The sequence below is a fragment of the Onychostruthus taczanowskii genome, unplaced genomic scaffold (genome assembly GCF_017590055.1).
Source record: "Onychostruthus taczanowskii isolate IOZ18803 unplaced genomic scaffold, ASM1759005v1 scaffold15, whole genome shotgun sequence".
NCBI lineage: Eukaryota > Metazoa > Chordata > Aves > Passeriformes > Passeridae > Onychostruthus > Onychostruthus taczanowskii.
Window position 1 is genome coordinate 7,019,828 of NW_024498685.1, and position 14,330 is coordinate 7,034,157.

At 40.3% G+C, this 14,330-nt stretch overlaps 1 protein-coding gene across 1 annotated transcript in view; it reads left to right on the forward strand.

The window, feature by feature from the left end:
• LRP6 (LDL receptor related protein 6) overlaps positions 1 to 14,330 on the forward strand; it is a 118,480-nt gene that overhangs the window by 35,786 nt on the left and 68,364 nt on the right. The window contains exon 3 of the mRNA XM_041398578.1: positions 12,821 to 13,018. Coding sequence (XP_041254512.1) covers positions 12,821 to 13,018 — 198 coding nt within the window. The remainder of the gene's footprint in view (positions 1 to 12,820; positions 13,019 to 14,330) is intronic.

A 14,330-nucleotide genomic window follows, 5' to 3' on the forward strand; every position in this document is an offset into this window, starting at 1 on the left:
CCTCACCAGTAAGACCAGCCCTCCAGGATCCCTGACCCAGGAGACCAAGGTCAAGGAACGTCAGGAAAAACTTGCCCTTGGTTAAGGAGGGCTGGGTCAGAGAACACTTAAACAAACCTGAATGCACAAGTCCATGGGCCCTGACAGGATGCATCCTTGAGTGCTGAGAGTGCTTCACCATAGTGAAGCCACTCATGATCACCTTGGAGAGGTCATGGAGATCAGGAGAGGTGCCTTGAGGACTGAAAGAAAGCAAATGTCCCTCCAGTCTTCAAAATGGGCAAGAAGAAGGGCTCTGGGAGCAGTGCCTGGGGGACAAGAGGGCCACTGGAACCCTGGGCTGCATCAGGAAGAGCAGTGCCAGCAGGTCAGGGAGGGATCCTGCGGCCTGAGCACTAAACAGATTGTACAGAGAGGGTGTGGAGACTCCCCATCCGCTTTTTATTAGGAGTCCTTATGGTTGTTATGCGCTGATGTCTGAATTTGCTTTGGAAAATCTTATTTTAGGCATTGCAACCCAGTGTAGAGGAGCACTGAAGAGCTCTGATCCCCTTTTTATTAGGAGTCCTTATGGTTGTTATGCGCTGATGTCTGAATTTGCTTTGGAAAATCTTATTTTAGGCATTGCAACCCAGTGTAGAGGAGCACTGAAGAGCTCTGAGAAGATTTTTATACAGAAAATCTTAAGGGGATAATAAAGTCATCAGTATGTACAGCCCTGTAATTTTATGTATTACTTGGAATTTCAGCTTCTTAGTTTCCCTGACTACAGAGCATGGTATTGAATACCATCCTAGAAAAGGGCTTGTTTACAGAGTGAATTCTTGCTGCACTGGAAAAGCCCTTTCTCAAGCAAGTAGTTATGTCAGCTCGCTCAGTTGATCCTGTAGAAATAAGTCAATTAGATTTGAGGTGGAAAAAGTACCTTGATACCCCTATCCCCCTTTCTTCAAATTTCTGAGTTGTGACTTAGGGATTGGCATTGTTACTGGTGTCGGAAGGAAGTTGATTGGAAGAAACTTTTAGGAGGTGTCTACTGCTGTGGGTAAGTCAACTCTCTTTCCTCATGTTGTGACAAAGCTGCAGTGCCTGTTTTCTTGGATTTTTAATTAGTAAAGTTAAGCTAAATATGCATTTGTTTCCACTACCAAGTAACAGAATTACTTTGTGGTGTAGCCATCCCTTTTATACAATTGGTGTGATTCTCTCAAGCTGTTAGTGGCTGGTGTTGAGGGAAGTTCCCTGTTGGACCATCCAGGACCACTCTGGCAGTCACTCTTGTACCACCTGAGCTGGACCAAACCTCCTTCCAGCTGCAGCCCCACACTCACCCAGGCAGACCAGGTTTCCCATAGCACAGTGTCACATGCATCAATCCTTAAAATAATTTTCTCTTGGTGCAGTAGCTAAATAACAGCTGGAGCTGGGTCTCTGAGGCCCTGAACAAAGGTAACCCTGGCCTTTTATAACCTCTCAGTCTAAGAGCAGGAAAGTCTGGGGGCTGTCACTGCTGTCTCTGAGTGTCTGGTCACCTGGCTGTGTCACAGGTCCCTGTGCCATTTGTTATCTGAAGGTCGGTCCTCTGTCTCCTCTCTGCTAATCCTGCAAAACCAACCTATCCTGGCAGCTCACGGCAGTACACGAAACAGAAAAGCAGCAAAGTTATAGTTAAGTCTCTTGAATTAACCATCTATATTTCTTCCACACTTGAGAGAAATTCTTGCTGTTGCTACCACTTGTGTATATTATTAGAAATACTCTGTTTGAATTGCTTAGTATAATTAATTTTCTAAACATATTTTTGTCCTCAACGGTAATTCTAAACTCTGGGTTGTTTGTTGATTTGTTTGGGTTCTTAGGGTTTTTTGTTCAGTTGCAGAACTGGAGATCCATTTTACTACAATTCAGAGAAGAGTAGTAAAGAGTTATTGTCAATAAAGCAGATTAAAGCCTTTGGTAAAATTGGATAACAACCATGAAGGGATTACTGTTCATGACTTATAACAAAGGAAAGTATTATCTGAAGCAGACCATGGAATGGACAGACTAAAAGGGGACCTGATATGAAAGGAGTAAATTAAATGTAGAGCAAAAGACAATTTTTTTGGAAGTGTATGCAGTCAGTTTTCAGAAATTGTTTCACTTGAGATTTGATTTGATCACTGGTGGGCATAAACTCAGCTCCTGAGGAGAAGAACATCTATACAGATGCACATATCATGTGGGATTTTGTTTATGTTTTTCTACAAGCACTGGCTGAGCATGTTACACATTTCCATGAAAGATGTAAGCTTAAAGGGAACCCCAGAATACAGATGTATTAACCATACTTTGCTTTTGGACAGAAACAATATACAGCAAAACCTGTAAGTTATATGGTAAGCTATATAGTTTGGTTGCAAATCTGAAGACTGTGACTGTAAGAGTCTTGGAATGCAAGTGCTTTGTACTCTTCAATGAAACAGTACTAATGCTGTCCTGATTCCAAGAGTGTGAATCATGCTTGCTTGGTGGACTTGGATTGATAGCAAATAGATGCTGGGTTCAGTCAGCTTGAGAAACAACTAATTTATAGTGGAGAGGAACAGTGTTACACCGAGTGCTAAAACATCTGCTTTTGGGTGTAACAGGGATATAGTGGGAGAGAGATAATAAATAAAGTGAGGTTTGAGGGATGAGAAATTTGACAATTTGTATCCTTCCACTCAGTCATCCCAGTAATGCAGGCCTGTAGTGGAAAAAGGACAGCACCTCACCATTGTGTGTCAGTGGTCAGGAAGGAGTTCTGTGGCACCTCTGTTGCTGCATTCACACCCTGGGGTGGGGTACCATTGTACCGTAGAGAACAGTTCATCTTTTCTAGCATAAAGACTACATGGCAGACTGAGACACAAGTTTATGTATTGGGAAATGCAATTTCTCTGCAAATTAAATTACTAATCATTGAGTTGGCATTTTTTCTGCTTAGCTTTCCCTGTTGAAGTGCAGTTGTTCTGGGGGAGTGTATCAAGATGTTTTCAACGCAAGATCGTCAGTAGCGATGCCTCAGGTTTTAGCTTTTATATTTTTCAGATTCTGTACTGCTCTAGTATGTAGTTCTGAGCTGGGGACCAAGGACAACTGATCCAAATGTCGGGCCCAAGAGCATAAACAATGGCAGATGAAGAGAGAAAAACAAGAAGGATGGGACTTCATAACCTAAAGCTATAATTGGACAATTAACTCCAGTATGCTAATGAACCAGAACTTATAAAAGTGAGAGACCTCATGACCGGTCTTTATATTACCATTTTGGTTCATAATGCTTTTTATTACCATTTTGGTTCATCTTGGGTGTAGCCCTGGCTGGGCTCTTGTACTGCCCAAGGTGTATTCACCGAGGCCTTTTAACAAATACCTACTTTATTCTTTAATTCCATCTAGCTTCTGTTCTAGATCAGTCTTCACAAGGCATCAGTAGTACCAGCTTTTCACAGAATATTCCCAGTTGGACAGATGCACAAGGACCAACCCCTGGCCCTGCACAGACATCCCGACAGTCCCACCCTGTGCATCCCTAAGAGGATGCACACTCTCTAATGGCTTTGTGTCTCTGATATTGTGGCACCCAAAACTTCACACAATATTCCAGGTGATGCTGCCCCAGAGCAGAGCAGCGTGGGACAATCCCTGTCTGGCCCAGCTGTGCCTGATGCCCCCAGGACAGGGATGTCCCTCCTGGCTCCAGGACACTGCAGCCTCATGTCCAGCTGGCCATTGACCAGGAGCCCCTCCAGGTCCCTTTCCCTGGCACTGCTTTCCAGCCTCTCATTCCCAGTGTGTCCAGGGCTGCCCCATCCCAGGTGGAGCATCCAGCACTGTCCCTTGTTGAACTTGAGAGGGTTGGTGATTGCTCAGCTCTGTCTAGGTCTCTCTGCAGGGCCTTTCTAAATGTGTTAGATTGCCACTAAATGAAGTATCAAGTTTCACCAGAGAGCAAAATGAAAACTAAAAAAAAAAAAAAACAACCAATTTGCAACAAGGACTATCCACATACAAGCAGAAATGCCTTTCCTTGGATTGTTGGCTTAAATCCTGCATTTTGTGAGAAGGTGGCTGTTCCCCTTCCCCTTTGATGGTGACCCATAGTGGTGGCGTCTCCAGTGGCCTGTTCCAAAGGGTAAAGTACAGTGAATATATATTATTCTTACAAAGTGAATTGCCCATCATTGTACCCACAAAGTTACTAAAACCACAAATGTAACAGGAACTATTTTTTCTTTTGGGCAAGCTGTAACTTGGTGGGTGTCATTTTTTTCCTTTAAAAGTCTAAAGCATACAGGACCTGTAAGGAGCACAGTAAAAGAGGCACTGTTAGAACTCCCCTCTTGCAGCCTATTCAAACAGGGTTAGTGCCTGGACTCCTCCTGTGCTCCTCAATTTCTGCAAGCAGATGTCTCCCACTGGCTCAGGGCAATAAGAAATTTTCCCCTGCCTGTGCATATTGGATTTTGAAAACTGTAGGGAGAAAAGCTAATGACTTGGGTTTAAAGCTGTGTTAATTGATTTTTAACTTCAGAATTCCAGGTGTGTAATAGCTGCTGTAGAATGCATAGCCATTTTTTCCATAAAAATTGAATCCAAGTACTTAATATTTAGCTGTTTACAGTAGGAATGGAAAACTAGAAGCATTCTTACTTCCTTTATAACAAAATCTAACCTAGAAAAAGCTTGAGTGAAGTGTCAGACATCGCAGTTAGTTTATAATAATGTTTTCAGTACAGAAATGAAGTGGTGTTTGTTCCATCTGAGTACAAAGCCTTTGGCCAGTATTCAGACCACATCTCGTGGACCTTTTTAAATGCTCTGGGCATTTTTTCTCAATAAAAGCCAAGTCTACCTATGTTTGTATATCCAGAATTAGGTCTCTAACCAAACCTTGTGTAATGTAACCTGTCTCATATGCATTAATTATAATTCATCTCTTTATTTCTGTTCTTCTTACCTGCTATAGAGAAATCTCTCCTCTTCCTCCCACCCCCTTTTTTGGTGGTTTGTTTTGTAATGAATATCTTGTAGCTTTTGGTTAAAAACAAGGCCATATTTCATGTAATTTTGTGGTGTGAAAAGATTAATTGGTGTGTGCCACTTTCTTATAAGAGAATAAGTGATTTAGTGATTCTGGTGGAAGATCAAAGTGGCATCAGGTTGGTTTCCATATCAACAAACTGATAAATCACAAGGACGGGAGCTGAACTGAAAATGTACTGAACCCCTAGATGACGTGAGTTAATTGAATTTTAAAAAAAGCCTAAGGAATGATGGTTACGTGTAAGTAAGCCTGATTTACATAGCAAACAATAGGATGAAAACTATGAAAGAAGAATTAGCAGGGTGCTGAAATGTGATATGGAGGGTAAGATTCAGCATGGCTTGGCAGAACATTCAAGTTCTGTAGGGCTTCTTGGAGGAGTCAGGAATCAAGAACTTAAAAATCATCTGGTTGGTAGCTGTGTACTGAGAGAGGGGCTGGCTGCATAACCTGGAGATATTTTACTGGTTAAAGTCGTGGAATGATAAAAAAGAAATCTCACAAAGGAAAAGTTGCAAAAAAATCTCATGATACTGAACATGCTGTTCCCCAATTTCAGTTGATGGTAGACACATCATATCTCTGATAGTTTTTTTTGACCTAATCTTCTCTTGTTCCTGGCTGTGCTGTCCCGCCCATCCATGTTTTAGCACAGGTACCCTCTTGATGTTAAGGTGAACTGCAGCTGGGTTGATGGGACTCAGACTAGAATAAACATCCATTAAATCAGTTGAGTGAGTGGTCATGGTTAAAAACTGTTCTAATTGAAAGATGACTCTGCATTAAGGATTTCAGGGATGGTTAAAACAGTGTATTCTGTTTGCTGGGTGTAGGTGATGTGTCTGTGGAGTACCTGGAATGGAGGAGTTCATAACTCCAGGCCTTGCACGGCTGTGGGCCATGCCTAGATTGTTGTTTCTGAGAAACAGCCCAGAATGCCAAATGGCAGATTTTTTATCTCTTGCCCTCATTCACTGAGCAACACAACTGGCATAAATGACTCTGCTGTCTTGCCATGGAGAAGTTGAGGGGCTTCAATTCTAGAAGTTTTAGGGCTTCAATTTAAGTTATAGGGAAGAATCTTTCTGCCCTTCCTGCATTCAGGATGTATAGGGAGATATGGAGAACAATTTTCCCAGGTTTTTTATTGAAGTATAAGAAACAAGTTTGGTTATGACTGAGCTGAAAAACTAAGGAGTGAAAAATTATTGTAGCTGCTGACTTGTCTAGTTTCAACCCAAAGCTCTTTGAAATTACAGAATTCTAAATCCTCATTTACCAACTAAATATGTGCAATGCAAATGTTTATATCCTTAGTGGAAGTCCCTGTAAAGAAACAGATTATTTTCATTGTACGAAGAAGGTAAATTTTATCTGAGAAATATGAAGAACTGTGATCCCACCATTTTCTCACTGCTTTCCCCCACTTGTAATTTTAAAGTAGCTAAATATTCTTTTGTACTAGCTTTCACAATTTTGTTCAGTTCACAGGTACATAGAGATCTGCACCTTTTGGTAGGTTCTTAAAGAACTATTTTGAAAGTGTCTTTCTGTGTATGTGGGCTCCTCCTGGGCAATTCTGGAGTCTCTGTGAGACTCCTCAGCCCTGCAGAGTTACCCAGCACATGTTCCTGGCTCAGCTTCTCTCCTGGCCTCTTGAGAGACTCTGTCACAGTTGTTGGTTTGTAGTATTTTTTGTTTGTGTGCTTGTTTTTTTGAAAGTCTGTTGAAACTGCCAGCTGGTTTTCTTTCCTCTATTTTCCTGTTATATTTGAAGAACCAAGGTAGGTTGGAAGGCAAGGAATTTTCTTCTTTTATTTTGTCTGTCTCCTTTTACATTAATAATGCTTTGTTTTTCTGTTGGCTTACCTGCTGTGTGAACTTGGCAGGGTCTGGTGTATAATATCTGGAGTGGTTCCTGTGCAAGGGGCTAGCTGGAGTCTTCCAAAGCACATTTGGATCTTGCTTCTGTCTTGAGGTCAGCAGGGGTCTAGGGATGGTGTTAATCAGAAGCAGAGAGAGGAAATTTTATCCCTCTCTATTTTTTTGGCATAAACTAGGGAAATTGTTGTTTCAAATGCTGCTAAGTTGTGACAAGCTTTATTTCCTACTTGCTCTGGGAGAAACCAAGAAATAGCTTTTGTTTCCTAACTGTGGAAGGCATGTCATTAGACCTTTTGTGTCAGGAGATAGCAAAGGTTAATTTACAAGTTCAAGGAGCAGGAGACCTTTCCACCTGCTCAAACAATTAAAATTCTGCCTTTGTGAGCATTCAGCAAAAAAAATAGCTGTTTCTTGTTTTTTAATGAATATCTTTCTCTTTTTCCTGGGGATCTGTGGCCAAAAGGACAACCATATGCATGGGACTCTGCAGTGCATCAGTGTATGTTTGGTTTGACAGCTAAGTCAAACCTTACGTCCTACAGACCCTCAGAAATGTCTGAGTGAAAATGAAAAACAATCTCTCTGTTTTGTTAGATTGCCCAGCATCTTCCTTAAATTGGAACACTTGAAAACAGAGGCCATGGTAACTAGCTTGAACTGAGTTGTTTCTTTTTGGTTATAAAATGAGAGTATCATGTAGGTTTATGCTTCTTATGAAAGACTTTCAGTGGCTTTTCTAAAGCATTATTTTCAAGGCTTATGAATGCCATCTAAAAAAATCTCATTCTAGTTTTATACTTTATTCTTGATACTGAGCTAGAGACAAAGCATCACCTTTTGATCTCTTCATCACAGCTTTTCTTCATTCCAAAAGTGGAATGTTTGCATTTATCCCTTATTTTAGAAATGGATTCCAAGAAAAGGGAAGGTCTGGTGATGATTTTATTTCTCCTGCTAGATAAGGTCTGAGTAGGGGAGTAAAACCAGCTCCAAAGTGGAAATCCTCACATTTCCATTCTGGTTACAGACAGCTTTTGCTTGATTAGTATCCTGCCTGATGTCCTAGGATAAATGCAGACGTTTGCATTGAAGTGCTATCACCAGAACAGCATCTTCATCCTGAGGGAACCAGTATGGAGTATACTGGGCAAAATATTTCTATGCCTTACAAAATATAAATCCCACTAGAGCTTTTCCTGGTTTGTATAGTAGACTTACACGTGGAATTTTACACATGGGTTTCTCCCACTTGTCAGTCGAGTCCTTTAGCATCCCTGACAAGTGAGCTGCAGAGGCTGCAGTAATTTATCCACAACGACCCCTGTTCCTGTACAGGTTAGCAGTGGTGCCATATTGAGGTGTCCCTGTCACAGATCATTGTGTTCCAGTCATGGCACAGAGACCCCTGTCTAGGACTGATGCTGATGGTCTGGGCTGTGAAATTCAGTAGCTGAGATCCAAGCACCTATGCAGTTGTGCTCAACCTCCACCCTCCCCAAGGTGCAAGGGATGGGGATGGAGGGTCAGGGTGAGGACAATTGCAGAGACACTGCTGGGCCCACTGGTGCTTGCTCATCAAGATTTTCAGCGCATCTGGGTTGTTTAGTCATTTATTAGACACACTGATGCCTTGCAGAAGAGTGAAATAAAAAAGGCTTGGTTTTCAGTGTAAGAAATCTTGGTTTGATTTTGTCCAGTGTACATAGCAATGCTTAAGGCAGGTGGTTCAGAGCCAGCAGTGCCTGCCTGAAATGGGAAACTGCAGCTCTCTTGGGAACCCTTTGGGTTCTGAACCCAAAACAAGGTTAAAAAGTAAAATATTCAGTGTGTTAGCGTCTTAACAGTTCCCTGCTTAATTCACATCCATTTCTCACATAGCTGCTCTTAGTATGTGCAAGAGTAGTGTAGAGGCAACCAAAAGGCTGCAGATAGGGTAATTTGCACAGAAAATTATGTTGACTGCACTGAATATTAACATAAGATATTATTGTAAAGCAGCTCTGAAAATTACATTCAATGAATCTAGTCAATCAACTAATATACTTATTTAGAGAGACAAGCTATTGTAAAAGAGCACAGTTCTCAGCTAGCTAAAAACATATTTTCTCTCATGTTTATCTTGATTGTATCCCCAAAGGATATTTCTTCCTCTCTTTTATGAAGAATTATTTCCATATTTAATTTATGTGTATAGTTTTTGCTTTTCCTGGAGGACTGAAAATATTTTCTGACTTTTGCAGTCGGTTGAGAAACTTGTTATTAAAACCTTCCTGTCATACTTTTAGACCCCTTATTTGAAAATCCATTTTCTGTGTCTTTCATTACTGCTGTGTGCTTCTGGATTGCAGTTTCCCTCCCTTTGTGAACTTGCCTCAGAAAGAGTCTCCATTCATCTACCTGGAGGGTCGCTTGATTCAAATGTCTTTGTAAACGTCTGAACATTTCTTCTCAAGTCAAGAGCTATTTTCAATAACCAAACATACTTATTGTGCGTAGTTTTCCTGAACTACTCCAGTGCCTCGTGTTTAGCTGTGTATTTACTGGTTACAGGAGTGCCAGTCCTGTTTGGAGCTGGAGCAGGCTGTGTTTCACAGGGTCCACTCGGAGTTGAGGAGTTCCACAGGGGCTGCTGCAAGCTCTGAAGTTTGGCAGCTCCATGTAGAGCTCAGAAGTTCTTAGGGCCCTGAACCAAGCATAATTGCAGGGTTGGGGCCTTCACTGTGAAGGACCTCACCAAATAATTAGCTGCCCTAATTAAGCAGCTGAGTAACATTCAGGAAAGTGAACATTTGTGGATGAGAAAGTTGCAAAGCTGATGGGTGCTGGCAATAAATTTCTCTCCTTCTCTGCTTACTGTTGGAATTGCTGCTAAATTGTAGCATGTGATCTTGGCATGGATGGCCTGTGAGCTTCCTTCTCTGGATGGGGGATATTCTGCCATCAGAGTGCCTAGACTTTATGGGCTGTTTGGAAAAAAGCTCTGTTACTTATTAGATTTGTTCATCAAGCAGAATGAACAGTGACATGCTGTTTCATCCTGTTGTTTGGTTGGGTTTTTGTTTTCCTATGCCAAAACCTTCTATTTGAGGCAAATCAAAACTGTGAAGTTACAACTGTACAGTGCAAAGTGGCCTCTTAGAAGGAAGTTTTATTGCCTGGATTCACCTTAGGCACCAGAATGCAAAAACCAAAAAATGCGAGATTTAAAGAGGCATAGAAAACAGCTTGTAGGGAAAAACTATCAAAACTCTTCCTCTATCTGTTTGTAATTTTTAATGATGGGATAAACTTGAACATAAACCAACATTTTCGGCCATAGTCAAACAAAATACCAGCTAATATTTTTTTCTTAATTTTATTTAAGTCTAAGAACCTTCCTCTCTTCTATAAGTGTATATCAAATATTGGATGTTCCTTAACTCTTTGGAGGGGAGCATGACTCTAATACTGAAAGTTACAAGCACATGTAAAAAGAAATACACTTTGTTGTTGTTGTTGTTGTTTTTCTTCTGCTTTTAGATTTTATAACAGCTCACAACCATTTCCAGACTCTGATGGTAAAATTAAAATCTAGATTCCTGGATTTTAATTGTATTGCAAGGTATAATTAGATGATTTAGCACAAGACATTACTTTTCTCTTAATACTTTGCTCTATCCCATGTATCCCATGAGCTTGGGTGGTGGCTTCTTTTTTTCTTTTTTTTTTTTTTTTAATTGAAATAGTAAAATGTGTTTGAAGAGGATGGGGAAGAGGGAGAATGGCCCTTACCTTGTCTGCATGGCTGTCATCAGCTGGAGCATGGCTGGTTCCAGAGATTTTTAATGGAGACATTAAAACCCACAGGATTTCAAGCAAGTTGGAGGAAAACAAATGTGATCATGAAAAAACCCAAACTGTTGGAGAAAGTGCACAGAGGTCACTGGAGCTGATTGGAAATATTACTGACTTTTAAAGCCAGTTGTGTGTGTGTGTCCTCCTCTTGACAAATGAAATAGGGCTGGTTCTCTGATGTCTGGGAAGCCTTTACTTTCTTACCAAACTACCTTTACTTGTTTTTGCTTGAGTAATTGCAGCATGCATGAGAGGTGAGACTGAGACAGGGAAGAATATGAGGCTGTACAGCAATTAATGAGCAGTTTCAGCCCAAAAAAATCAGTCCAGCAGGCTGGTCAGAGCCTTGGAACCTATTAACCTTGATTTGGAAGTCTAAGACTTGACAGCTGGGGCAAAGCAGGGCTGTGTTAAAGAAGTTAAAAGTAAAGCTCTCTCTTTTCTTTCTCACATGCTCACTGGTGAAATGCTGCCTGACTTTTTTTAACATTTCTTTTTTCAAGTGTGATTTCTTATTGTGTAGCTTGACTAGGTGCCTTGCTACTGTGCTACCTATCTAAAAATTATTTGGGGCTTATCCTTCTTCCTGATGAAAAACCAGTTTATCTAAGGCACTTGTTTATGCCTACAGAAATCTCACATATTCTCTTCAGATATTTTTGTGCTCTGTGTTAAGATAAACGTGTTGCTCCATGAAGAATGACTCACTTGGGATCAAATAGGACAAATTTGTGTTAATCAGCTGCATTTCTGTCCTCAGATTTTGCTGCACATTAAAACAAACGTGCTGTAGACATGAATTAAGGGGGAAGATATGACATGGAATTTCCTGACTTTAAAATAATAACAGTAAGAATGAGAATAAGAATAAATCTTTGCCAAGAAAAACTTCATCTGCAAGTGTTTCTTAAATGTGTTGCACATTTGTTTTTCTTTAGAGGATGGGTGGCTAGGGCTCTTCACATGTGGCTACCATATACTGACCTGTTGTGGTTGTGTGATGGTCTGAGTTTGATTAAAGGCTTCAGGTCTTTCCTAATCTGCATTGTTTTGACTGAGCCAGGCTTTGGAGCACAGATACAAGCAGGTAATGCTGGCAGATGTCATGAGGTTATGAGAAGCAATTTAGGACAGTAGTCTGTTCCAGCTGCAACAACAAAACAGAGCCAGCACCATGGACACACTTTGGCTGATCTGTTTATATTCTGTGTTACTTCAGTTTAGTTATGCATTCTGTCAACAACCCACAAAAGTAAATCTGTTTTCTACCACCTGCAGAAAAAGGACAAATATTCTTACTCCTTGCAGAAAAAGGACAAATATTCTTACCCCCTGCTAGTCTCCAGCAAAAATAAAGTGATTTCCCTTGATTTGCCTCAATGTTAAATGCAACTGAGTAGCTTCCCTCTCCCCACTACTTGTTAAATAATGTTTAAAAATTGATGCATGTTACATGTTTTAAAACTTGCTTGTCCAGTCTTAGAAGGTTTTACGGAGTGTTTTTCGCAATTACTGGATGCAAGCTGTGCTTCTAAACGTGTTGACTTAGCTGCTTGTCTCAGGATTTCTCTGGAAATAAAAGGACATGAATTGATCTTCCATCAAAACCACTTCGCTGCATCACATGCAACTATGTCTGCTATAAGTCTGCACACCTTCTTCTCTGCCCCCCTAAATTCTGACACTTTTATGACAATTTGTAATATCTGCCTTTGCTGTTTAATGATGAATTTTGAGATGGTGGTTGAGATCTGTTGGATATCTCCAACTTTATCCTTTGACCCAAGGAAAGAAAGAAACATATGGAAGTATAACCTGATATAGTACTGTGGGTTTGTCTTAAGTTGTTTTTCTTCAGCTTTTTGTAAACTTTGCTTTGTTTCACAGGGTATGTCCCCCTTACCCAGCAGAGCAGAGCTCCACAGACATTGTCTCTGCTGAACAGAGTGAGTCTTTGTCTTTAGTGAAACGTGTAGACTCATACATGATTGCTTTCTTTTTTTTGTCTTTTCTCTTTTCAAATAACTGTAGGTTCATGTACTGGACAGACTGGGGAGAAGCACCAAAGATAGAACGAGCTGGGATGGATGGTTCAAGCCGCTCCATCATCGTTAACACGGACATATATTGGCCGAACGGACTGACGCTGGATTACGAGGAACAGAAGCTCTATTGGGCAGATGCTAAACTGAATTTCATCCACAAGTCAAATCTGGATGGAAGTCAAAGGTAAGAAGTTTTTGGGTTTATGGGTGTAATGTGGGGATTTTCTTAGAAGATGCTGCCTAAGGAATATGGTAATCTCTGTTGCATCAAATTGTCACTTTAGCACTTAGAAAATTTTAAGCAGACCAGTGCTGTCAGAAACTTTTGTCCTTCACCATCCTCACCTTTCCAGCACTGTGAAGTGGAATGTGTCCTTCTCTTCAGGGTATCCTGTAACTCTCCCAAAGACTTTTCTCAGAACCACTTCCATTAAAAAACCCTCAAATCCTGCTCTTAATAGTATATGACTATATAGCAAAATTGTCTCTTTTCAGTAGGTCTTCTGTGCAGTGTTGCTGTGGTATTCAGAAATGTAGAAGATAATATGAGAAAATGGATCATCATATATTAGTATTTCAGTTTCATTAATTCTAGGGGCTGGGAAATTAGTAGAAAACAGTCTTTAAAGGGGAGCCGTGTTAAAATGACTGTTTTCCTTGAACAGATTTATAGCAATTAAGTGTTTCTTTTTGATCCAATCATGACTACTTCTTAATGAAGGGTATGACCGGTACTTTGTGTATATGTGTTTATCTCTAATTTGAGTGATGACTCTCTTCATTAGATGAGTTTGACAAGTACTGCTTGCACACACTAATAAATCACAGCTTGTGCCCAAGGTGTCATATGGAGCGATGATTTTTCGTGGGGTTTTTCTTTGCAAATTTTTGTGATGTTTCAGCTAGTTTAGATGAGCGTGAAATATCCTTTCTTATGCTCTTTGTTCTGGCCTCTTAGGGACTTGCCCACCTTTCACCACAAATGTTAATTTGACATAAAGAAATTAATTTTCTTGATAAGATCATTCTTTTGTGTGGACTGGCAAGTAGGACCACAAGCAACATGCATGAAACATGCCCACTGTCTTCTTTTAATATTTATTTTGAGCTCCACAATGACTTTGTAAGGCTGGTTTGAAAGGTTACATCACTTTTCTCCCAAGTTCTGCCTTTTAAGTGATCACAAGTTCATGCAGTATGTTTGTAATGGTGTTTGTTCATGGAAAGTACCTGGAGTTGGATGCAGTTTTAAATTTGTGTCTTTGGATATAAGTATTATGACTAGCTTGATTAATACAAAACATGGATTGTGGATATCTATTTTGAAGTAGTCCTTCATTTGCTGTTTGTTTGACAAGAAATAAAAAACCTTAGTACCAAAAAGAGAGAAATATTTCATTGAGATTCTTTCAAAAAAGAAGACTGTCACATAGGTTTTCAAGTAATGGAGAGCAAAGGATAGACATTATCATATACAGTAGAAATTTGAGTATATT